This window comes from Agelaius tricolor, unplaced genomic scaffold (genome assembly GCF_023055355.1).
Source record: "Agelaius tricolor isolate 1412-34295 unplaced genomic scaffold, bAgeTri1.0.p SCAF_1, whole genome shotgun sequence".
Taxonomy (NCBI): domain Eukaryota; kingdom Metazoa; phylum Chordata; class Aves; order Passeriformes; family Icteridae; genus Agelaius; species Agelaius tricolor.
This window is the reverse complement of record NW_027269261.1, coordinates 2,348,609-2,373,026: the sequence shown is the minus strand read 5'-3', so window position 1 is coordinate 2,373,026 and position 24,418 is coordinate 2,348,609. Positions and strand designations below refer to the sequence as shown.

At 40.8% G+C, this 24,418-nt stretch overlaps 1 protein-coding gene across 2 annotated transcripts; it reads left to right on the top strand.

The window, feature by feature from the left end:
- Nucleotides 1–851: 851 nt before the first annotated feature.
- On the top strand, nt 852–24,147 carry SANBR (SANT and BTB domain regulator of CSR). Of its 2 annotated transcripts, XM_071443537.1 has the most exons (21): nt 864–1,671; nt 4,556–4,721; nt 6,795–6,981; nt 10,090–10,183; nt 11,222–11,460; nt 12,728–12,786; nt 13,423–13,583; nt 14,413–14,499; nt 14,623–14,733; nt 16,473–16,596; nt 16,871–17,023; nt 17,208–17,413; nt 17,782–17,881; nt 18,354–18,386; nt 18,983–19,082; nt 20,142–20,236; nt 20,353–20,381; nt 20,476–20,549; nt 21,188–21,276; nt 21,638–21,729; nt 22,133–24,147. In XM_071443537.1, exons 2-21 carry the CDS (start codon nt 4,572–4,574, stop codon nt 22,167–22,169), a joined length of 2,220 nt encoding a protein of 739 aa, XP_071299638.1. In that variant the 5' UTR covers nt 864–1,671; nt 4,556–4,571; the 3' UTR covers nt 22,170–24,147. The 2 variants fall into 2 exon arrangements, with proteins under 2 accessions (XP_071299721.1, XP_071299638.1); XM_071443620.1 differs by lacking the exon at nt 16,871–17,023 and having other exon boundaries at nt 852–1,671.
- Nucleotides 24,148–24,418: the final 271 nt, after the last annotated feature.

The following is a 24,418-nucleotide window of genomic DNA, read 5'->3' as shown; positions in this document are numbered from 1 at the left end:
ACAAAACTATCAGACTCCAGCAAGTGACAGGGATTATTTATGCTGTCAGAGTATGAACACAGTCTTGTGGTTTTGGAAATGAAAAATACAGAGGGACAGCTCTACTACCTCTGGATTATTGTAACTGATCTAGCACAGTCTCTAGAACAGCACATGAGTAAAATTTAAGATACTGGTTTGTTTTGTTTATTCTCAAATACTGAGAATGTTTTTCCTATTAAAAAAATAAACAGGAGGGGGCTGACTTCTGCCTAATAGCACAGATTAATGAAAAAACCATGTTGCTGTTCTCTGACATGCCAGCATGTTTCCATTCATTGTGGAATAACTGGATGTCATCATAATGCAGCAATATTCCAGCATTAGTTTATTCTGTGGGTGGTATGAAACCAGTGGGTTTTGCTTTCCCTGAGACCTAAGGGAGGCTTTCAGACTGACTTAGAGAATTTAGATTTCAGATGCTTCTCTAGATTGGTGGAATAATTTTTTCTGATTTTTTTCTGTGGGTATTTTTTCGTTCTCTGTCCTCACTGTGTTATTGCAGAGTTTACAAGTGGGGTTTTTGGAAAGAAAATTATTAATATCCCTGATTTTTGCCAAATGACTACGAAGGGAAGGATTGTTATGTGGGAAAAGGAGATCTGGGCTGGTCTTTATCAGGCACTGGTGGCTTCCCACAGGAAGTAATTAAAAAAATGTTTGGGAATACTTGAGACAGCAGTAGCCATGCAGCAGAAATCAAACTGTGTGGGTGAAATAACAGGATTGGGACAGTGTGAGCCTTACTGTGCACAGTAACTCTGGTGAGCCACTCCCAGCGGTGGGGCTGCTCTGTGTAATTAGCAACAATTTCAGTGTTCTGCTGCTGCTTTTATGTTAACAGCGTCTGAAGTGTTTGCATCAGCTGGAAACCTGGGAAGAGCTTAAACTGGGGCTCCTCTTTGGTGGGAGCATGGAGTGCATTGACACATTGCTGTTTAATTAATTAGCTGTGCTTACGTCACGAGCCGGACTCTCGTGTCCGATGCATTATTTCCGTACGAGCTCCCCTGGCCGGGCTCTTCCTTCCCCGCTTGGTTCCGGCGGGCGGGAGCGCTGCGGTCAGCTGGGACTGCGGGAAGCGGAGCCACCGCCGCGGGCTCCGCTCGGAAAGCACCGGAGGACGAGCGGCGGCGTGACGTCATGGCCGATGTGTGTACGTCACTCTGATCGCGTCACTTGTGCGAGGCGCGCCGTGACGTCACCGTGACGCCGCGCGGGGCGGAGCGTTGCCAGGGCGACCGGACGCCGCGCGCGGGGCGGGAGGGGGCGCTACCGCCGCCACCGCTGCACTGCGGCAAGGCGGGGCCGCCGCGCGCCCGGGGCGGGAGCGCTGCTCGCCGCCCCATTGGCTGCGCCCCGCGCGGGGGGGCGGGGCCTCCGCGGCCGCCCCGCGCCCATTGGCGGGGGCCGCCCCCCCTCACGGCGCTGCCGCCCCTCCCCTGAGGGCGGGCCCGGGCGGTGCCGGCAGATGAGGGCGCGGCGGGTGCGGGCGGGGCGCCCGGCGGGTCCCGCTCGTCCTGCGCTGGAGCTGAGCCCCCGTCCCGCTGCTGCCCCACCGGATCGGCCCAAGGAGGAGCCCCCCTGCACGCCCCTTCCCGTGCCGCTGGCCCCGCGCCTGGGAACCGCCAGGTAAACCCGGGAGGGGTCCCGGTGGAGAGCGCCCGGGGGGCCGCCGGGGTCCCCGCTCTGAGGTTGCCGCACTTGTAGATCGTCTGAGACGGGTTTTTATATTTTTAATTTAAAGGCTTTGTAGTTTTTAACGTTGGCTGGTACGCGGGCAAGCAGCAAAGTTGCTGTTGTTCCTGTCCGCCGCCTCATTCTGCACCATCACTTCCTTGCGTTCGTTTCAGCTGAGGATGGAAACCTCTGCCCGTCCATCCCAGCATCTTCACCTTCCCTCACGCTCTGCCCGTGCGAGGGGCAGCAACCCTTCCTTCCTGCAGGAATGGCTTGCTGTAAATCATAAAAAAGTCGAATCAGATTGTGTGTCTCCATAATGAGTTAACTCTTGAGAATCCTTTGCACCGCTTCATTGGGAATTCTGAGTATTAATAGGAATTTCTGTTCTCATGTATCTTTATATGCTGTGCATCTCAATGAGTTGGTCAGAGTTAAATAATTTGGAAACTTTGTTTTCCTCCAATTGTCATCGTTGAGGAAGGGGTTAACCTGAGCTTTCCTTGCAGTAACAGAGTGGAGAGAATCTGTACAAGTTGCTTTTTCTCTTAAGAATGTGATTTCTTACAGGCTTTATGTTGCTGCTTTTAGAGAGCTCTTGCATGAGACAGAATCTTGCATGTGTCTTTATATTTCCAACAGGGTTTCCTAAAGGACAAAAAGGCAATGTCATGTGTAAAGCCACAAAGAGGAGTCCCGTGCTCTTTCCAGAATATAAAAAAAATACTTCTCTTTGCCTGTAATTGTCTCCTCCTTCATTTGTCTTTGCAGTAATAAGCATATACAGAACTGTATTTTAATGTGCTGAATAAGCAAATAAAGAAACCTTTATTGAGAGACAAAGACTTGATTCTCTCTGAACGTGTCATCATGTTTTAGAGCACCTGTCATCCCTTCATCCCTTCATGCTCGGGCTGCTTCATGGTCCACCGGGTTGATGTGTAGTAAACTTCCCTGTAAATTACATGCTCCTTTCTTTTGCAAAAACAAAAAAGTTTTCATTCTCTCTTCCCTTCTTTCCTTGATTGCCCAGTGTAATCATCCCATAGCACTTGCCCTCAAAATGGTGATTTATGGAATATTGACATTGCTGGTAATTCTACTCACATTAAGCCTATTTTATGGTGAGAAACCAAGGGATTATAGTACTCCATCACTTACTTATCTTGTCCAAACATATTTTTAAGCCAGCTGCTCCATGTGTACGAGCTAGCACACGAAGTCAGCCCTGTGTTTCATAAGCACTGGGCTTTGCCACTGGTGCTGACCTGCTCTGGCTGGGTCATTTCTCCTGCTGGCAGCAGAATCAGGAGATGCTCAGGGCTGGGATCGGTACTGACATCTGTCTGCACACTGACAGAGAGGAGCCTGTGCCATGGAATCACCACAGTGACACTGCCTCAAAGTGCTCTCAGAGACAGGGACACAGGGACTGATCCGCTGCTACCTGACAGTGACATCTCTTTTACAAGGGGTTCTGGGCTTGTGGAACCTGTGAGGACCTTTCTCTTCTAAAACTAATATTTTACAGCAGATTTAATTTAGACAGAACGGCTGAAATGGTATGAAATTTTCTATAGGACTTGTCATCTCTTTTGTGGCTTTTTTCCCCTTCTTTTTAAAATCTCATGACTGTGGGAAACCAGCGAGTTCTCTCAGTGGGTTCTGGGTTTTTTTTCCTTCTGATTTAATTCAGCTGCTCTTTGGAGAGGATGAAAGCTTACAGTTACCTCTGCTGTGATTTCTGTTTCTACCAACAACAACAAAAAAAACCCCAAAAAAACCAGAAAAAGGGCTGGAACAGCTTCTAGGGGGAGAAAAAAACAGGGCTATATTGTGTATTTCAAGCATTTTTCTTTTAGAAAGAGGGTGGTGCAAAGAAAACATCTATGTATTGTATGCTTTTAGTAACAAGTTATCAGGTGTTATCTAGGTGTATTTTCTCCCAAATTCTCTATAATTCTTGCTTTATAAGTCAAAAATTTGTGTGTGGCTTTCAAGTTCTGTTATTAAGTGTTTCTATTCTGAGCTTTTTGGCTGTGCTTTACTTGAACATGAAACTGTTAATTAATGCCCACAGTTCTTTCCCAGCAGAAACTAAATCAGTACTTTGAACTTTTACTCTGTTCCCTGGTGCTATACATACAAAAGAAGAAAAAAAACCTAAATGCAATCTTGTTTTGTAAGTGTTTTCTGCTGTTGTTATGTGCTTTGTTCTGGTATGCAGCTTACAGCTGAGGAATAGGAGGTTTTTGGAGCTGCTCATCCTGGCTGATAAGGAGTTGGGAATGTCAGGGGTTGGGGGTGAGAGCAAAGGAGATTCAGGTATGGTTTCCTGGCTCCTAAGGGTTGCTGGCCCTTAAATTGGTATCCTGGGTTGGCTTCTGAATGATGGCAGTCAGGTGTGCTGAGCACATGGGCAGAGCAAGAGAGCAGAGCCGAGTGTAGGAGGTTTGTGGGAACAGACAAAAGTATTTGAACGTGTGTAAATTTGCATTAAAATGCTCCTCTGTAACTTTGGCTGTTTATTCTGAGATTTTTGGAAACCTTTCCCTTGTGTTAGAGGCCTCAGAGGTGTGATTTCCCTTCTGGAAAGAGGCAGCTCAGAGGAAAGGTGGGTAATACCTGCTGCTGCTCTTGGGTTTGGTGTGCTTTGCTCATCTGCTTCTCCCTCAGGGCTCTGAGAATATGGAAATTTTGTCAAAAAAGCTTCAGTACTTGACTTTAATGCTGTGGTAAACAATTTCCTCAGTAATTTATGGAGTGCTGCAGGTAAAGCAGATCAAGGTTTAGCAAACCATGCAGTGAGACCTGCTAAAAACTCTTTCTCTTCTAGGCTTAAGTAGCCAAAGATGAGTCGTGGATTCTCAGAAAACAATAACTTCCCCTATGACAACAACCAGATGGTTCTGGATATGATCCTGTGTTCCCTGATTGGGGTTCCCCAGCCCATCAACTGGGACAGTGTGGCAAGGCTGGTTCCAGGATACACCTCCAAAGAAGTGAGTTCACTACTGAAAGAATTTGTGTGCTTTGAGCAATGCTGTATGGAGAAGAAAACATTTCTTGGGAGAAGGGAGGGAAATTGAAGCTTATCTTTTGGGTTTTTTTGTCCTGAAGTAATTTGCACCTAATTGAAAATGTTAAATGAGCAGTAGATTGAAAAGAGATGGAGGATTTTGTTTTGTTTCTACAGAACCTGATCAATGAAATTGAAAAATGCATTCTGCATTGTGTTTCATTAGAACTTACACAGAATAAGAATGAAAATTACTGGGAAGGAAAAAATTAAAAAGTGGAATTAAAAAAAGGTAGCTGTGCTACTGCATTCCAAACTCCCTAGCTCAGACTTGGGTGGAAGGGATGCCAGTACCCACTAACCCTGAGCAGGCTGTGGTGTCCTGACTAGGAAACCTAACAACTCTGTGTGTGTGTTGTTACAACTCTAAACAAGGAGGGGTTACAGACCTCTCTTGGGTAAGGAGTGTAGTTGCTGCTTTTTTGATCCTACAAGGTGTGGATTTTCCTTTCTTTGGTTGGAGTAGAGTTGGAAGAACCTCTGTATACTTCTCTTTCTGGATTGCTGAATTTCCTGGTGAAATGCTCTTTTTTTAAAAATAATAATAATAATTTTGACTTTTTCATTTCTGAGAGGGTATAAGCTAAGAAAAGAAAATGTCTTTTGCCCTTGTGATTCAGCAAAGCTGAAAGAAAACAAGACAGTGGTCTTGACTTTCTTGCAAACCTAATCAAGTGTGGCAGCTCCCATTTATAGCAGTGCTATTGGGCTTTGCTGTAACCTTGGATTTCAAACAGCAAAATGAAGGATTGGGTGTAGAAGCTTCTGTGGAACGTTGCTGCCTTTCAAGTTCTTGGCAGAGGCTTGGGGACATCTCTGTTGTTCACCTTTCAATGTGCAGACAGCACTGTGCATGTTAAATCAAATAACAGCAGCAGTGAGCCCTCTCCTCACATTGATTCATGGGATTGATTAATACATCTCTGATCACTGCTTTTACAGGACTGAATGTTTCAAATGTGTCCCTGTTTAAAGAATTCCTGTTTAAGGCAGTTAGATAAAAGCACAGATATATCCAATTTGTGACTGGCATCCCAAATTTGAGACACTGTGAATATCAGAAGGATGTCCCTGTGTGCCCCTGGCCCAAAGGGGCAACAGGCATGGCATGTCTGTTAACTCAACCCTAAATAAATAAATAAAAGCAGCTGCTAATGGAGCCCCACACCTGTGTCACAGGAGCAGCACCTGTAGAATTAAGTAGATTCATTTGTATGAGCAAGTTACCTCTGGGTAGGACTTTACTGAACCAAATCTGTAATTATGATTGTGTTGGTACAAATTTACAGAACAGAAAGACTTTCCAGTTTATCAAAACCAGGGGATGGGAAGTTTATAGAATTGCAGTGGAAAGTAGCAGTCCCTTTTGTCCAAATTGGAATGAAGTCATAAAGTAAAAGAATAAGAATTGTGAATTAATTAATAGCCACTCTTAATGACATTTGACCATATTTATGGTAAAAGAACCAGTTACAAAATGAGAATTCAAACTCTCCCCATAGCTTTTTCTTTGAAAATTGGGCTTAAAATCTCACAGGAAATGAAAGTTTAAACAGGTTCTATCTATTTTTTAAATTATTTTTTAAATCCCAGACAGAGTTTCAGGAGCCTGCTATTGGGCAGGATTCCATTACTATCACTGGTATGTTTTTAGTCCTTCTGACCTATCTTGGCTTTGATAATCAGTGTGTGCATGCTTCTTCTCCCCGTAAGTTTTTCTTTGAAATTTGGGCTTAAAATCTCACAGGGTTTAAGGAAATGAAAGTTTAAACATGTTCTATCTATTTTTTAAATCTTTCTGTTAGAATCATTAATTATGGTAACTCTTATTTTACTGTGTGTTTATGTACTTTCTTGATACCACTGAGCAGGCAGCATTTATGAGTTTGATATCAGTAACTGTTCACGTGCAATACAGTATCCACCTCAAATCACAGTTATTAAAAATGTGCTGAAAGCTACTGCTTCATTGTCCTATCATTTAATCTTGTGACAGTGTGCAAAAAGGTTTGATGAGCTAAAAAGCAGTGGAAGTTCACCTGTTGACAACCAATATAACCCCCTGATGGCTGCTGGTGGGAGTCCTGTGGAAACTTTAGCTACGTACATCAAATCCTCCTTGCTCCATTCCCAGCCAGAGTTTCAGGAGCCTGCTATTGGGCAGGATTCCATTACTATCACTGGTATGTTTTCAGTCCTTCTCACCTATATTGGCTTTGATAATCAGTGTGTGCATGCTTCTGGCCTCAGTGGTTAAGTCAAGTCCACCCAGGAATGGTAGTCATTCATCTTTGGAGGGTAAATATGAATATTATGCATACAGCAAGGCACTTGCCATTAGTTTGGTTTAAGAATCAATGTTTGCTTGGGTATTTTTGGGAACTTGTCCTTCCAAGAGGCATAAATCTTTCTGCTGGATTGTGTTTAGGATTTTGGGTGGTGTGCTGTTAACCCTGCAGCCATTTGAAGTCACGTTTAGCAGCGTTATTAAAATAACTGGAGAGTATTGTGAGGAAAAGCTGCAGGAAGCTGAGGAGGAGATCCCTTGAGGGCAAACCTTCCTCTCCCAGCTACAAGACCTGTAACTGCAATGGATAGGTAGAGAGGAGAAAAATGTAGCTAATTTTTGCTTCAAGACAATCTTGAGATGACATAAAATGTGTCTTGGTCAATTATGTGTCCCAGTAATTACTGGGAAGAAGAGGACCAAACCTAATAGTTGTAAATTCAATCACAGCACAATTAAATATTGTTAACAATTCCTTTTGTACTGCTTCTGTCAGAAGTTGTAATTAAATGTGTGTGTTATTCTCTGATTTTCAGTACAGAGATGTTCCAGTGACTTTAGAACTTGGTAAATGTATTTGCACAAGAAATTTGCTTCAGTGATGAATAAATAATTTCTGTGTTAAAAATTAAGCAACAGTGAAGCATTTAAATGTGTTCTCTGTTCAAATGTCCTTCACTGCAGTTTTCACTGTCCCCTTTGCAGCAGAAAAGCAGCTGTTTGACCTTTGTTCAAAGTGGGTTTAATAACTCTAATCAAGGGCTGATACTGGAAAATGGATGTGTAGTGTCAAGCCTGGAAGTGCTTCCCATCCGCTTTCAATGATGTGTTCCATGCCTGATGTGGGCTGAGGGCTGCTGGCACCCACAGGTCCCTGTTTACAGGATTAGCAGCCTCCCAGGAGGCAGTTAACGAGCTGACTCTGCTTCTACAACTCCTGAGACAATTAGTGTTTGCTTTCTCGCAATGCAGGACATGTAATGGCTATTAATGCAGTCAGGTCCACTAATGTAATGTTTCCTTTGACAAGATCCTGGCCTGAGATTGTTCTATTTTCTTTGTGACTTTGGATAAATCATTTGCCCTGTTTGAGTGTAATTTGTTGGTATGAAATTAGGGTAATTAATCTTTTTTTCTCACAGGCTTGGGTGAACTCACCTTCTTAGTATTTGTGAGGCATTTGTACATTTCAGAATTGGGGATTTGAGACAATCCTATTTGTAAATGTTTCTTTGTTTAATTAATTGCTTCCTAGTGGATTTATTCACATTAGCTTACTGTTAGGATCAAGAATTTTGAGCCTGTTTGCATTTGTTTGTAGTCATGAGTAACAGCAAGAAAAAGCAAATCAGACCATACTCACTCTGAGCTGGATTCTGGTTTTGGCTGAGTTATAAAAGCTCATTTAATACTTGCTGATAATAAGGCCAACTGCTGGTGAGTCCCTCTGATTGCATCTCATGACAGTAAATAAGCACAGAGGATAGCCTTTCACCTAAAGGTTTTGTTACAAGGTTTCAAAAGTTAATCCATCTGTGAGCTTTGGGAGGGAGGAAAGAAGATCTGAAGCAATGTGTGGTGAAGTTCAGATGTCCCCATTAATTTGGCAGTGCTGCATATTCTTGGCACCATTATTGCCTTCAATAAATCACTGTGTTCACAATGGACTTGTTAATGTATTTGCAGGCAGAACTCTTCCATACCATATCTCATATCTCCACAGTCCCTTCTTTTAGAGCTCACACCTTTGGTTGCTGCAGTGAGGATGGCTGCCCAGAGAGCTGTGGCTGGAGCAGCCCTGCCCAAGGATTTACTGGGAGTCAATCTGTTGAATGAATCTTCCCTTCTGCTAATTCTGCTCCCTCTATTAAGGCCTTGCTAAGACTTAACTGTGCAAGGCCTTTGGCTGCACCTTTGCAGACAGTTTAGTTTCTCTGCCTCTGGTGCAGTAATTTTGCTTTCCTGAAAGGCATAACTGCTGTGTTCTGAACCATATCATTTTTGCTGTCAGTCTGCTGTAGTTGTTCAGCCATTAGATGAAGAGATCTGTCTTGTTCTTCTTCAGCCTCTTACATGACTCAAAAGGGAGATGATGTTTCTGGAGCTCCCAGAAGTCTGGGAGAATGGCATAATCATGGAAAATCACCACCTTAGGGTTGCAGTGGAAGACAGATACAGTGCCCATCCATTGTTTAAAGAAGATAATGATCTTTCTGACTTCCAAGCAAGATTGTTGAAGTTCCACATTGCAGTAATCCATTCACAGCTGGAAATGCCAGTCACTGCTTTAACCCTTGGTCCAGAACTCAGTGGATTTGGTGGCTGAACTCCTGAACCTCACTAGGTTGTTGTGTGCACCTTCCACTGCTTGCAGTACCTTTGTGAAGATGAACTATTTGAAGTGCACCTGTCCTTTGTTCCTGGAACAACCTCAGTGATGTAGCTCTAGGACCAGGCAAATTTCCTGCTCTGCTCTCTTGGAACATTGTTTGATGTGATCAGCTGGTTCAAGCCACATGTGTGAGAAATTTGGCAAAAACAAACACATCCTAAGAGTCTGCTGTGCTTCTCTTTGGGAGCTACTTATTCCCAAAGCTGCCACAGGATGGGTAAGGAGTGGCACTGGTCTCAAATTCTGTCCTGGCAGAAGCTTTGCTGTGGCAGCCAGGTCCCACAAAGCAGAGCAGGAGAGCTGCAGGAGAGGGTGACATTCCCAGAAGGAGGTGCCACAGGCTGTGAGGCTCATGCTCAGGGCTGAGCCAGAAGTGATCTGTGTTTGTAGCCAGGAGTCTGGGCAAGGCAGCAGTGGTGCTGCTGTGGGTTCCCAAGGGTGGCACTCAGAGCAGCAATCTGGATTGTTTAGTGGCCCTTGGGGAAGCAGATTTGCTCTGCCTGTGCCTTTGCTCCACCATGGCTGCCGTAGTTCAGTTGCATTTCCAAGGTGCTGAAGAGCAAAAGATGAGGAGGTTTTGTTCTAATGCAGCCTTTTTTCCTTACATTGAAGGAAGGCCCAGTGCAGCCTCCACAAGGAGCTGTTCTTCAGAATCTGAGAAAGGTCCTGTCCAAAACAGTGGGGAAAGCACTGATGAAACCCAGGGGTAAGAAGAGCTTTGTGTGTTTGTTACCTAGGGGATTGTAGAATTGACAGAAAGATGTCTAAATTGCTGAAATTTATCTACTGCCAGAAAGAAAACAACTGGAAACAGACTAATGAATGCTGTAAGAAATTTGGAAACCTTCTGTTGCTGCAGAAATTCAAGGAGATGGTTTGAGAATGTTGTGTGCAATGAGATATTTGTAAATCTGTGTTCCTCTGAGTGATTGATCACTGCTGGGACAGGAATGAGAAACATGCCTGGTTTTATAAAGGAATGAAACAAGACTGATGGTCAATAACACTTTTGAAAATACTCTTGAACGTAGATTTGTCCTATGTAAAAGCAGGAAAAGAGCTGTAAATGAAAAATTTTCCCATGAATTCCAGTAGCCATCCAGGTCACTTTTATTCCATCACATATCCCTGTTTTCCACACTATATAATTACACATAGAATAATGTTTGTTTGAAACTTTAGCATCTCTCTAAACAGAGACAGCATTTACTGAGTCTAGCTTCAAGCATTCCTTAAGAAATAGAGATTTTTAATATACAATAAACCAAATCTTAATTTCCACCAATGAAAATTGCTGTTACTGTCCTTGGTGCCTCAGTGATTTAGGCATCTATATCTGGTTCTTCTTTGAAGAAAATCAAGAAGGGAGAACAAACAAGTTCTCCATATAACTCAAGTAGTATCCTCTAACAAACAGGTGACAAAATTGGGGAATGGAGGTAGAAACTTTCTATTTCTGCTTCCTTAATTAAATGACTGATTATCTGTAGATGATATGCCTCTGTCTTCTTCACCTGTCCAAAAATAGTTTCTGTTAGTAGTTAATAACTGCAATTTGTTTTCCCTCTGTTAATAAAACCCTGTTGGTATAACAGAGTTTAGTAAAACCCTGTTTTCCCTCTGTTAATAAAACCCTGCATCAGTGCTGCAATGCATGACCCAGAGCAGGAGATGAGGTTGTTGGGATTTGGTGTCCTGATTGGCTTAGGCTCCTAATTTGCTTTGTGGCTTTTTTCCTTTGGAGGCCCAATATGGTGATCCATGTGTGTGACGAAGCCAAAAACCTGAAAGAAGATTTTGTGTGTCCTCGAGACCTTTTGATCTCAGAGATGAAATACTTTGCTGAGTACCTGTCAGTGGATGCCCAGCGCTGGGAGGAGGTGGATATTTCTGTGCACTGTGACGTTCACATCTTTGACTGGCTGATAAGATACGTCAAAAGGAACTCCAAGGAGTCTGAGACTGATGAAATGCCCACTTTAGGTAAAAGCTGATCATTTCTTGTAGGTTTGTTATGTTCTGTACTAATAGAAGATGCATGGTTTTGCTGCAGTTCAGCCCCAGTCTGTTGTCAGTGGTGCCTCAGGTTTGAGCTTTTCTATTTTTCAGATTCTCTTTAGTGTGTGGGTCAGGGCTCCATATTATGGGATGGTGAGCTCTCTGCAGAGCAGGGAGACAAAACAATTCCTTCTCTAGCTGGGGACCAAGGACAAATGATCCAAATCTCAGGCCCAAGAGCACAAACAACGTGGGCTGAAGAGAGAGAAAAAGAAGGATGGGACTGCATGGACTAAAGCTGTAATTGAACAATGAACTCCAATATGCAAATGGAGCAGAACTGATCAAAGTGACAGACCCTGTGCCTGGTCATGCATTTTGTGACCATTTTGGGTTCCCCTGAGGTGCAGCCCTGGCTGGGCTCTTGTGCTGCTCAAGGTGGATCCATTGAGGCCTCCCAATAAATCCCTGCTTTATTCTTCAGCTCTGTCCAGCCTCTGTTCTAGGGCAGCCCTCCCAAGGCATCAGCAGTTGTTAGAAGAATGTTGCAACAGAGATCCTCTGGTCATTTCAGCACATGACTCTGCTCTGCCAGCTCTGACAGCTTTGAGGAAACATGCTGAAAGTTGAAGCAATAAAGAAGCCCTAATATATTTTTGGATGTGATGGTTTTAATTAAGATTCTTCAGGCCTCTTCTGACCAAGGGCAGAGTGGTAGATTTTAAATGCTGATGATTGGTTTGTTTCTCCTCTGCTCCCTGTTGGTACAATTGCAATGTTTTCTCCAATTTCAATGCAATCCAATACAATGGTAGAAGAGTCTTTGTGGATTTTGAGGCAAGTTTTTAATGAGCCTTTCCTACCACTTTTTAAAATATAACTTGCAATGTGAAGGTTACATTGAAAAAATCTCAGCTGGGTGTGATGGCTACAGATGGAAGTTAATCTTGTGTAATTGTTTAGTCAGTGCATCCCTGTGAAGCCTCCTTTTCCAATTTTAATAATTTTTCCATAGTTATAGTTTTTTTTATTTTTCCATAGTTATAGTTCTGCTCTGGCCACTGAAATGGTAAACCAAAAGTTTATTTCTTAAGATGATTAAAAGGTTCTGTATACTGGAAAATGGAATGACAAGTTGATTGCTAAAATATTTAGCATCTGTGTTAGCGATTATGAAGAGAGAAGGATGTGATGTGAAATTACAATAAAAAATCCATGTAAAAAACCCCACCTTTTTTCTCTTGCCTTCTAGAACCATCAAATGTCATCTCAATCCTTATTTCTTCTGAGTTTTTGAAGATGGATTCATTAGTAAGTATTAAGAAAGATTGATTTTCTGGCAGGAGGGCACAGTTGTTAATTACCAGGTGTCCTAACAGCTTGTTTGTTGTGCTCTGGCTGCTACATAAACAGCTGCTGCAATGAGAACAGTTTGAGATTTTTAACACTTCTCTTCAGTACAGTAATCCAATATTTGCAGACTCTCAATGCAATAAAGAGTATGTTATTTCTAAATGTGATAGTGTGATCTAGAGTGCCGTTTTACATCCCTTTCTACATGAATGATGTATCTGCAATTCAGGATCTGATTTTCCAGCTCTGTATAAGGAATAGCTGCTGACTTTGTTAAAATATTTGTCAAAATTTCTGTCATTGGGGTGGCCCACAGCAAAGCACAGCTGTTGAAGTTGAGATCCATGAGTTTTGTGGTTCTATTTCAACAAGAAATTGGCAAGTTACTGAAATTTTTGGAGGAGAACATAAACTAAATCATGTTATTCAGCATCAACTTTAGGCAAATCTGAGGCTTGCTTTTTATTTTTAAGCCAAACTAAAATTTGGTTTTGGTTTTTCCAAAACACCACACTTAAAATAAAAGTCTTGAAGCAATTAGTATGGGGGGTTTTGTCTAGAATTCCTTCACACTGATATTTCTATTTTTCCTAGGTAGAGAAATGTATTCATTATTGTCACAAAAATATGAATGCTATTGTAGCCACGCCGTGTAACATGAACTGTATCAACGCTAATCTTGTTACACACATTGCTGATCTCTTCAGGCACAATGAGGTGGAAGAGCTGAAGGACAAAAGAGACAAATTTAAGAGGTAACTTTTTTTTGCCTTGTAAAACACTTCTGAAGTGCTGTTGAGCTTTGGGATCATATTTCATAACAGCTAAGACTGTGCAGTTTGAAATTATATATTATATATATTCTTATGGAATGTATTTTTAATGCAGAATATAGTGGTGTGACTTCAGAACTTTATATTAAAATTATGAGCAAAAGGGAAGAGCTTTTATAGGAAATGAGCAAAAAGAAAGGCCACACTAGGAGCATGGCATGGGAGAATTATTCATGAATTCTCACATGGGAGCAAGGATTAGGGGAGAAACCTTTTATGGGATGACACGCTCCTAATTGGTAGAGAATGGTTTGGCTTCAGCACCCTGTGAACTTGGATGGTTGGACTTAGAATTCAGGGTGGCTGGGAGGCTCAATAGTTGTGCTGGAATGTTCTTTCTTACATCAGGATCCCAGCTCAGTATCGAGATAAGGGCCAGTTATTGAAGGGCAGACTGACAGACAAGCAAGGTGGAAGGAAGTAAGGGAGGATTTTAGTCTGTAGGGATGAAGGCTTAATCCTAGAATGAAGTGCAGTTTCACAGCAACATTCACTAATTAAAGGTCTTTTAACCAAGGTAGAAGCTGGGAGTTGATATTGGCAAGCATTGTAATAAAGAAAAAATCAAAATATCACTTTTGTCACACTTGTGTAAAAATGAGATGGACAGGATAATTTAAAGGAAAATTATATTAAAAGCTAGATTCTGTGCGTGACTTTGCTTATCAGAGTGTGATTGTTAATCTCACTATACATAAAGCAATTTTCAGGTTTTTTTCTAATGGGTGAGCTGTGTTGCTGTCATTAATAGTAAACTTTTCTGCAAGAAGATTGAGAGACTGTTTGATCCTGAGTATGTAAATCCAGATTCTAGAGGAAATGCAGCAACTTTATACAGGTATGGCATTTTTATATGGCTGCTTCAATAGCAAGGGCAGCCCCTGTGTTTAGAAGCCCTGCTCTTACTCCAGTGCTTTCTTTCCTTCTTTCTCTTTTTTTTTGTTTTTATTTTTTAATCTAGGTGCTGTTTATGTAAAAAGTTGCTAACCAAAGAAACTGAAAGGAGAATTCCCTGTGTACCAGGAAAAATCAACATAGACCAACATGGGAATATTGTCTATGTTCATATAAGGTAGTGAATATTACATATATAAAATGTTTCTTCAACTCTCATTTTGGGTGATTTTACAAGTACTACATACTCAGATACATTACAAAATTAAGTCACAGATATGTGAAGAGTAAATGAAGCACCTCAACTTGTATTACCTAGCAAAAAAAAAAAAACCATGGGGCATGTGATTATGATGATGTGCTACTGAAATTCATTCAGCAGTGCTGCTGCTGAATGAAAATGGGAAAACTGCAGCCATGATTACTGGGAGGGCTATTTTTGGGTTGCACTGCTTTAAATAGAAAATACTCAGCTAATTCTTTCCTCAGATGGTTTTAAGATGTATGCAGTTGATGGTGATAGATTGAATTAAATGCTGCATTTCTGCAAGGTTTTTCAGTGAAGGATAGAGCCCACTATGCCAGCAAAGAAAGGCTAAAGAGTATTTCCTAATCTGACTTTATACTGTCAAATCAAATGCTCACCCTGCTTAAAGGCTGCTATGAATAAACTTTGCCAGTTGTTTTTCTGTTCCTGCAGTATTTGTCAGAGGAGCTTGCAGCACCTGTTCTGTTTGCAAGCCTGATTCATTTGGCACAAATGTTTAATTGAGTTCTGTCTGATCTGTGGCTGTGAACAGCTAGATTCTCCTGTTAATGAAGATCAGTCCATGATCAGCTGCAGCTCCCTCCCTTCCCACATGCCCATTTTGAGGGGGATAGTGGGAGATTAATGACAGGAGGCCTTTCCCATCAGATCCCTTTGGTTCAGAACAGCCCAAACAGTTCCATACAGCTCCCACCAGTTATTCCAAGGTGTGGAGTTCAGTTCTGCCCAGCACCTACGTAGAACCACATCTTGTGCCCCTGTCCTGACCTATTTAAGATCATTGGTGATTAGTCACATCAAATTCATTAATTGCATTACTTCACTTAAGCTGAGTGTATGTGGCTGCTCTGCAATTCCCAGCAGATAAATGTGCAGGGCTTTAAAATTACTCAGAGGATTATCTAGATTCCAATTATTTGCCTTTGTGCTACTTGTGATGCTTTGCTACACAGAATATGTTTACTGAGAAGTGATGCTGGCCACTAATGAATTCAGGCTCAGGAGCTAATACAGTTCTATCTTTAATGGTTTAAAAATAGGTTTCTATTTATTGGTCCTCTAGTGGTGCCTAGAACTGACTTCCAACTGGATGTGCTCCTTGCTTAGTCTAGGATAGGCACGCATTTAACAAAAATGCTTCAGGCCAGGGCTTAAAATTGGGAGGAAATTTTATCTGCTCTTTCTGAAGATAACATGCCCCACTGCAAGTTGCACATTTTCTTTCAAATTCTGAAGAGGTGTGTCTCATTTGATCACAAGGAAGGAACAAAGTCCTGTGTTTTTAATACTAGAACTGCCAGGTATGTACCTTCATCAAAATGGCATGAGCTTGTGTTTTCAAACTGTGTTTCTTAGCTGCTGTTGTGTTGCAGATAGATAGAAGATGTTTACCTTAGCTTGTAAATTTGCACTGTATGGATCTTGAGGTGAATCAAGCTGTAATGCTTTGTTAGAGTGAGTTTAGGATTTTCTGAAAGAATAAAGTCTCCTCTGTCATGCTCTGAATTTAGTAATCATTGTCTGACATTGTGTCCCTCCTGTTGTAACTACTGGAGGCTTTTCACCACTGTGTTTTCTGCTCTTTCTTTATCTTCTGGTCCTGGTGGCAGGATCAAAACAGAGTCAACTCTGCTGTTTTGCTTTTTCAGAGACAAAACCTGGGAAGTGCATGAGTATTTAATTGGCCTTCACGAGGAGCTGAAATCCTGGCGGGATGTTTATTGGCGTCTTTGGGGGACGGTCAACTGGCTGACCTGCTCAAGATGTAACCAGGTTAGGGAATGTCACTTTGGCTTGTGGTAACCAGGTTAGGGAATTTCACTTTGGCCTATGGTAACCAGGTTAGGGAATGTCACTTTGGCTTGTGGTAACCAGGTTAGGGAATTTTACTTTGGCTTGTGGTGGGTGACTTTTGAGGGGTGAAGCAGGGATTAAAGCTGTTTGGATAATATTTGCTGATAAAGCTAGGTACACATTCTTTACAGTGCAGAACTTTCACTTCCATAGGTTGTCTCACCTCTCACTCTCTATGTTTTTGCTGATGTAGTCTTTCCTGTGCACTGAGTTCTCCCACTGCCAGTACCACTCGCAGCCAGTTCTTTATCCAGGTGTAGCAAGTGCTCTGGGCTCCACTGGCACAGGAGTTTATCCATGCTGTAACCAAAAAGTTCTTCGGTTTGACCCCACAACCCTCCCAAAGGTACTTCAGCTCTCCTTTACAGAGCACAGCATGTGGTGGGGTGGGCAGCAGTGTGTTAGGAAAATAGATCTTTTTCCAAAATAAGGATTGTAATTCAGAAGTTGAACTTTTGTTGTTATACTGACTGGAATCAGATTCTTCCCGTTAACTCAAATATTTGATCTTCTGCCTCTGTGTATTGCAGGGCTGCAAAGTGAGGGATCATGTGGTGGAGTTACCTCCAGAAAGCAAAGATGGGGAGGCTCTGCCATCTCAGAGTGAAGAGGGGGATGCTCTGCCATCTCAGAGTGAAGAGGGGGATGCTCTACCATCTCAGACTGCTCAGATCTTGAATGATCTGCTGCATCATAGGGATGTTATAGTTGTTCCTTTCACTAAGGATGAGAATAGGTAAGAACATTGTATTGTGCTACTGAAATAACTTAGCCCTCAACAGTGAACACGTGTGCTGTTATATTGGAGCTCTCTCCCATTTCAAAATGAGTCACAGGTCTTTCTGAGGGTAACTTATTTTTGACTGTTTACTTGGAAATTGAAGAACAAGTACTTTCTCCTTTCACTTTTCAAGCAGGCTTTTAGTCACTCAACCTCCGTAAGCATTCACTGCTGTCTTTATATTTTAATGTATTTCTGTCAAGATGGTATGTGTCTGACTCAGAGGTCTGCCTGCTCTCTTGATGCATGTCCAGTCAATGGAGGCTGATTCTGAAGTAGAGGAATAGAAATGTTTAATTTTGGTTTATGTATTTCTCTCAAAGTGATTCTGGTATTGGGCTTGGTGATGACAAAGGCCTTGAATGTGATGTGCTTGTAGAACCAAATACACCATGGGGCCCCAAAACTGGAGAGATCAATGCTGTGAGTACTGATGCTTTTCCTTCTTTCTTCCTAATAATGAAGAAGTTCTTGAAGAACTTTTAATAAAAATAAGCCCCATACATTGTTGGAGTAAGACATAGGTACAAAATACCTGGTAAGTGAAAAGGCAAAACTTTTCCCCATGTCTGCTGGAAATATTTCAGTACATAACTTCTCTCCTGTCCTGGACTGATTTTTGATCAAAAGATCAGCTGTAAATATTTTTAATGCTAAACTTACTTTCACTAAACCATGACTTGACTGCATTTAGTTGGTCAGTGGTTTTCAACCTACTTGGGTTTGATCATTCCACCAAAATTTGGAGTTCAAGATGGGAGGAGGCCTGGGAGTTACCAGTGTGGAGTGCTGTACTGTAACATACAACTCCTATTTTTAGAATTTCTCTCCCTTTTTTATTTGAATTATTATTATTTCTTAAACTTATATGCCTTTTTTCTCTTTGTGACTCCAGTTTTTGTCTCTGAAGAACTGGACTTTGCAGCTGGTTAGTAAAATATTTTACTGATTTTAAATATTTGGTCTTCTGTACTAGCAAAGAACTAGCTTTGATTTTTATCTTATTTCCTAATAAATGAGACAAAATATGCAATTTTTTGCTTTAAATTGGAGGTTGCAGTATAGGAACAAGTTTTTACAAGAAAGCATTAGTGTGAAGTGCTACTTTTGCATTAATAGAAATGAGAAATTCCTTTGAATGTGTTTATAAATGGCAGCAAGCCACACTAGCACTGCATGCATCAGTTATTAATAGTTTTTTAGGCTGGTAGAAACATACTCAAAACTTTGGATTTGATTTATCTGTCTCTCTTGGCTGGTCTGAGGGGCTTCAGGTCTTCATCGTTAAGCTTCATCATTTCTCATTACTAGGCACTCATTATCACTTATTGAGGTAATTCTGTATATTCAAACAATGTAAACATCACATTACTGAACATTTCCATAATTCTGTGCTGATTCACTCTTTGGTCACTGAGACAGGGAGCTGTGCTGGGTGTCAGCAGCTGCAGGACAGATTTAATATATCATTGAATAGAAACCCAGGCTCCCTTTTAATCTCTGGCTTCTCCTGGTGTTGGTTAGAAGCAGCAGTCGCTGTTATCTGAAGAGGAGGAGTACACCACGGGCTCAGAGGTCACTGAGGATGAAGTGGGGGATGAAGAAGAAGTGTGCAAGAAACCAGGTACATCAAGTCTTTACAGTCCTTCTCTCTGGAGTTACCTGATAGGGATTTGAGGCAGCAGAAGTCCTCTGTAAGCAGATTTTGAATATTAGGTGTTTCAAAAATAAAACCCAAAGTTATTTGAATTTTATTTGAGGCAGCAGAAGTCCTCTGTAAGCAGATTTTGAATATTAGTGTTTCAAAAGGAAACCCAAAGTTACTTGAATTTATCCCAGGTTTTCCTGTGGTTAGATACAAATTACCCCACTGCTTGGTGCCATCAAAAATCACTGGCAAGCAAGAAAAGCTGCAGCTATTCATGTCTGAGAATTCCCTGGAATTATCAAGCACTTATTTTGCAGGAAACTCTCAAATTAATGAGGTTTCATGTAATGAATGTTGGAAGAAAAGGCAGCAATTTTTTGCTGCTTTTACATGCAAAAAAATCCCCTGCAGATTTGTCTTTTGATTACATAGAGGAATGATTGGTTAATGTAGTTAAAATTGTGTCTGCATTGAAGCTAAGCTGTATATGATCTGAAAATACTTTTATTCATTTTTAATGTTTTAATGGGTTTAGGAACATGGAAAGCAAAAAACCAACTTCTCCTTTTCACCCTACTGATGATTCATTGGAACAAAAAAAAAAAAATTTTTGTTCTTTTTGTCATTACTCAAAGGGCAATTAGAATTGTACCAGTTTAAAAATATATATAAATTTTGAAAGAAAATGTTGTAATTTAAATTTAAACTTGTTTGATCTGATTTGCTCAGAATTTAGTCATTGAATTAATATGGTCAAAAGTATAGCTTGCATGTGCATTAATTTTTAAATATAAAAAATGTATGCTGTTATGTGCAACCACTCTGCATTTTAAATGCATACTTGAGTTTCTGTACATTTCTTATAGAAAAGCGTTTGAGTAGTGTGTGTTAGCATGCCTGCAACACTGATAAAAGGAAAACAGCCTATTGATTTACACTATTTGTAAAGAAATTGAGGGGCAAAAATACTTCAGTAGTTCTGTAGTTGAGAAATTCCAAGCATCTGAGGGTATGAATAGACATTTCTTCTATTAGCAGGGAGAAAGGAGAAACTAAAGAAATCCTACAGGCACCCAAAGAAAGCAGTTTCTTCACCTAGTGTTCAGAAAAGGGAGAAGCCATCTGATAAGGTAAAATCACAGCTGTGAATCCAGGCTCTCTGGCTGGCTTAAATAATGAGCAATTTTCTCTAAGTGTTGGACTTGACCTTAGACAACCACATTAAATCTGGTTTTTCCTTCAACAGTCAAGTTCCCGAGACGCTTCTCCTTTCATGTAAGTCATTTTCAAAGCCCTTTTGAGCACATTTTAGTATCTCCCTCTCTTAAGCTGCTCCTGGTAACAGGGTTTGTGCACCTTTCCCTTGCAGTGTGAGCATGCAGCAGAACAAGTGGGATGCCTCCAGGTCCCTGAGATACAACCAAGATGCTCAAAGAGAAGATGGTCTGTTCCTGCATGAGTTTGCCTTTCATCAAGTTAACACTATGCAAAGGAAATGAGCCAGCTAATTCTCTTAAAATTCACTTAGTTACATCCCTCTAGGGTGAATTTAATCTCAGATCCAGCAGTGGGATTTGAGGTGTTTGTGTGATTTATGTGTTTTATTTGGAATGTCAGCACAGAACCTACAGAGATTATAGCTGTGTCATCTCATGATTATTAAAGTATGCAGATATTTTTTCCTGCATCACTGTGGCATTTGTTGTCTGTGCAGATAAACAGAGAAACATCCACTTCCATCTCCTTCCCAGTCTCTGTGACTAAAAATATTCAGAATTGGGTTAATTTGTTCTGCCTTTTTTAATCTCTCCTGAAGCTCTTGTGCAATTTTGCTTTTTTAAAACCTTCTGCCTCCAAACCATTTCCTGAGATTTTGATCTCAGTGTAGTGCCTCAGGCTGATTCTGGTATCTGCCAAGGCTGCTGAGGCTACATCAGGGTTTAGGAGCTTGGCTGTTCAAGACTTTTATATAAACTAAAAAAAATTACAAATCCAGTATCACTGAAGTCTGTGTCTAATCCTCTTTGTGTTCAGTAGCAATGAAAACCTTTGTTCTAAATATCCTTTCTTACTTCTGACAGATCAGAGAAGAATGTCTGAGATCACAGGGCACTTAATAAAAATGAGACTGGGAGACCTTGATCGAGTCAAGTCCAAAGACAGCAAAGAAGTAAGATTTGTCCTGGCAAAATGTAATGTTTGCAGAGTTGAAGTGAGCCTTGCTTAACAAAAATATTAAACACAAATGAAAATAACATCTATTCAATACACAAGCTAAAGAATTCATTTTATCAATCTTCCTCTTGTTCCAAGTGTGATTTTTTGAGGATTGGAGTTTAAAATAATGTTTAAAGTTCACTGCTTTTAAAAACTGCTTATGGAAAGTAGAATGGGTTTGACAAAAACACTGCTGGGTTGTGATAATGGACAAAAGTATGCTGTAGATTGTGCTGAATATTAGTGAATTTTATGGAAAGTTACTGATTGCATTGAAATCATGTCAAAAGTTGAGTATTTTTTCTGGATTCCAGTATGCAGGAGGCATTTATTCCAGGCTTGAAGCTCAGATAAAAGCCTCAGCACAGGTCAGTGCACGACAAAGCAGCACTGAGAAGAATCCCAGGTAAGATTTTAAAATAAAAGCAAGAAAAACTCCTGGATTTTGGGAGTGTGGGGTGGTGGGTTTTAAAGAAACATTTTAAAGAAAAAACATGCTTCAGTTCACACACTTCTTATGGATCAGCTTCTACCAGGTTAAGCCATATGAGGTGCAAAGGCTTCCCTTGGTCTCCCAGTAGAGCTAGGAGAATGAAATTCTTGTGCGGGGAGGTTCCCTGCAGCTCCAACATAATTTTCTTTTTGGGAAACTACGGAAAATTGGAAAAGTGTCAGCCAAGATTTTTATCCAGTTCTTCATCCACCTTGTAGAACTAAACCAAAAAACCCCCACACATCAAAAACCTGCTTTAATAGTAAAAAAGCCCTACATGAATAATGTAAATGTTTCTCATGTGTTTTTAACCCAGGTCAAAAACCCGTTTTGGCCCAGGCCGTCCCACATGAGGAGTCATGGACATGCTTTAGCCAGAACTCATTACTGCTTCCTGAAACTCCACTGCACTCTGACAATGGACAATGCACACCTCTGAAAGCTTGCCAGTGACTTATTTATTACTTTAAGCCTTGTAAATTATTTTGTGCTATAAATGAATGCAAACCCAATAAGGTCTGTACTTATTTTAATTGTAAATATACTATTTGTTAAAGTTAAATTTAATTGCTTTTTTTAGGCTATTGCGTTAAGTTGCATAGAAATATTTTATAAATCTACAAAATTAAATTATCAGACTAACTTTATTTATGGGGGAAGATACAAATATGCCTTTTGGTATGCTAGAAATACTGAAAAGGAAAAAGCAAGACTACTGAGTTCTGAATGCAGTCAGCAGCATTAACCCAAGTCTCCTTGTGTATTTATATTGTGTTGTATTTGATGGTACATTTTAGGTCAGTCTTCTGGGGATTTGCATTCAAAGTCCATGACAATACCTGAGACTTAGACTAGTTTAGGCAAAATTTTCATGCAGTTCTGAGATTCCTTGTGTACATCACACAACTCCCACTCCTCTGAAGGTGGGTAGCAGGTAGGGACTAGACCTCCAAAGATGCTTTCAGTGCTGTGATGGTGCAGCATTGCATCTTGCATGTGAACCACTTGCTTTTCTTGGATGTGAAATCTGTACCCATCCCCATTCCTGACCCCTCCTGCACAGGACAGTGCTTTGTTCCCTTCTAAAACCCAAAGCTTGTGATGCAAAGCAGTTCTCTCTCTAACTGATGCCATGCCACTAAATTTCTGAACAGATCTGTTATTAATTTCTGCATCATTCAACAGAGATGTATCACTACAAAGGCTTGTGCATGTAGATCTTTTGGGTCTAGTTACTCCCTGAAACCTGCCTGATTAACACTGTTTAGAAGTCAGATGCACTTTCAAGTTCTGTATTTGGAGCAATAGAACACAAATCCAGGGCTACCAAAATGACATAACTTGCCTAGAAAATATGTTGCATATTAGCAGAGAAAATGGCAATAATAATAATAATAATGATGAATGCTGAATTCAAGGAAACACATTCTGACTTTTTGAAACAGGTAGAAAGAGAGCTCAGGGAAAGCTTATTCCAACTCCTGGCTGTACAATAAATGGGGAGTTTGGAATTTAGTCAGCAACTTCCTGGGTGGGAGGGTGGGGTGGGGTAAGGAGAGGGAGATTGGTTTAAATGCTCTTCTCTCCAACTGGGCTTTTTTTGTTTGTCTTGTTCCCTGATGATTTTTGGTAGGTGTTAGAGGACTAGGATAGCAATACTTGAAAATACTGCTGTCAAGGTGGAAGATTTTTATTGAAACAATTAATAATCAGTGTTACTTGTGTGTTTTGTCCAATGCTGTAGCAAATTTGGAGCCCAGTGAAACCAACAAGCAAAACTGGATTTCAGTGGTTTTGATTTCGGGCAGGAGCTGTAACTTTGCAGGAGTGCTTTAATCTGTTATCAAATAAATAAGGTTTTGTGAATTCCTCAGGCCTGTTTGCAAGTACTAATGCAGTTTGAAGCACTTGTAGTTAATGTTGGAAAACTGATTGTTGTTTGTTGAAAGTATTATAAAACCCATCAGGTATGAAAAATGCGGTAGAAAAAATGTTTTGCTACAATTTTGTGACTTCTGATAGAGGGTTGCTCCAAATTCCCATGGTAAACCTGGGGTGAAAGTTGCAGGCTGCATGTGTGTGTGTTTAGTTTTCATAGAACTACTGACTAGAAGAGAAAGGAAAATTCTGCTGGTTTTATTCTGTGGGGAAGTGCCAGTTCTACATGCCAGTATTGTTTAATTCAAAAATATTTTTGAGCATATACAAATAATATACATGATGTGCAGTGTTACCTTTTTTCCCCCATGCCAACCACCTTGAATTTTTATCTTGTATTAATTTTGAAAATTTGTCTTGGTTTAATGGAAATAAACATTATTAATTTAAGAAGTGTGTGAGTTTTTTATAGATGCTTTTAAGAGCTAAGTATGTGCATAGATACTGTTTGATGGTCTCAGTCATGCATGTGTATTTGTGATTAAATTGCAGCATCCTCATACAGGCTTTTTGTCTGTCAAGAACAGGATATCATTAAATGCAGAGCTATCCAAATCTACAAGAACTTCAAAGATTTTTTATCTGCATCAAGTTTTGAAGCTGGACTAAAAATTCCTCAGTGAGCTGCACTACAACTGACCCAAGTATGCAAAATGTCAGGCTA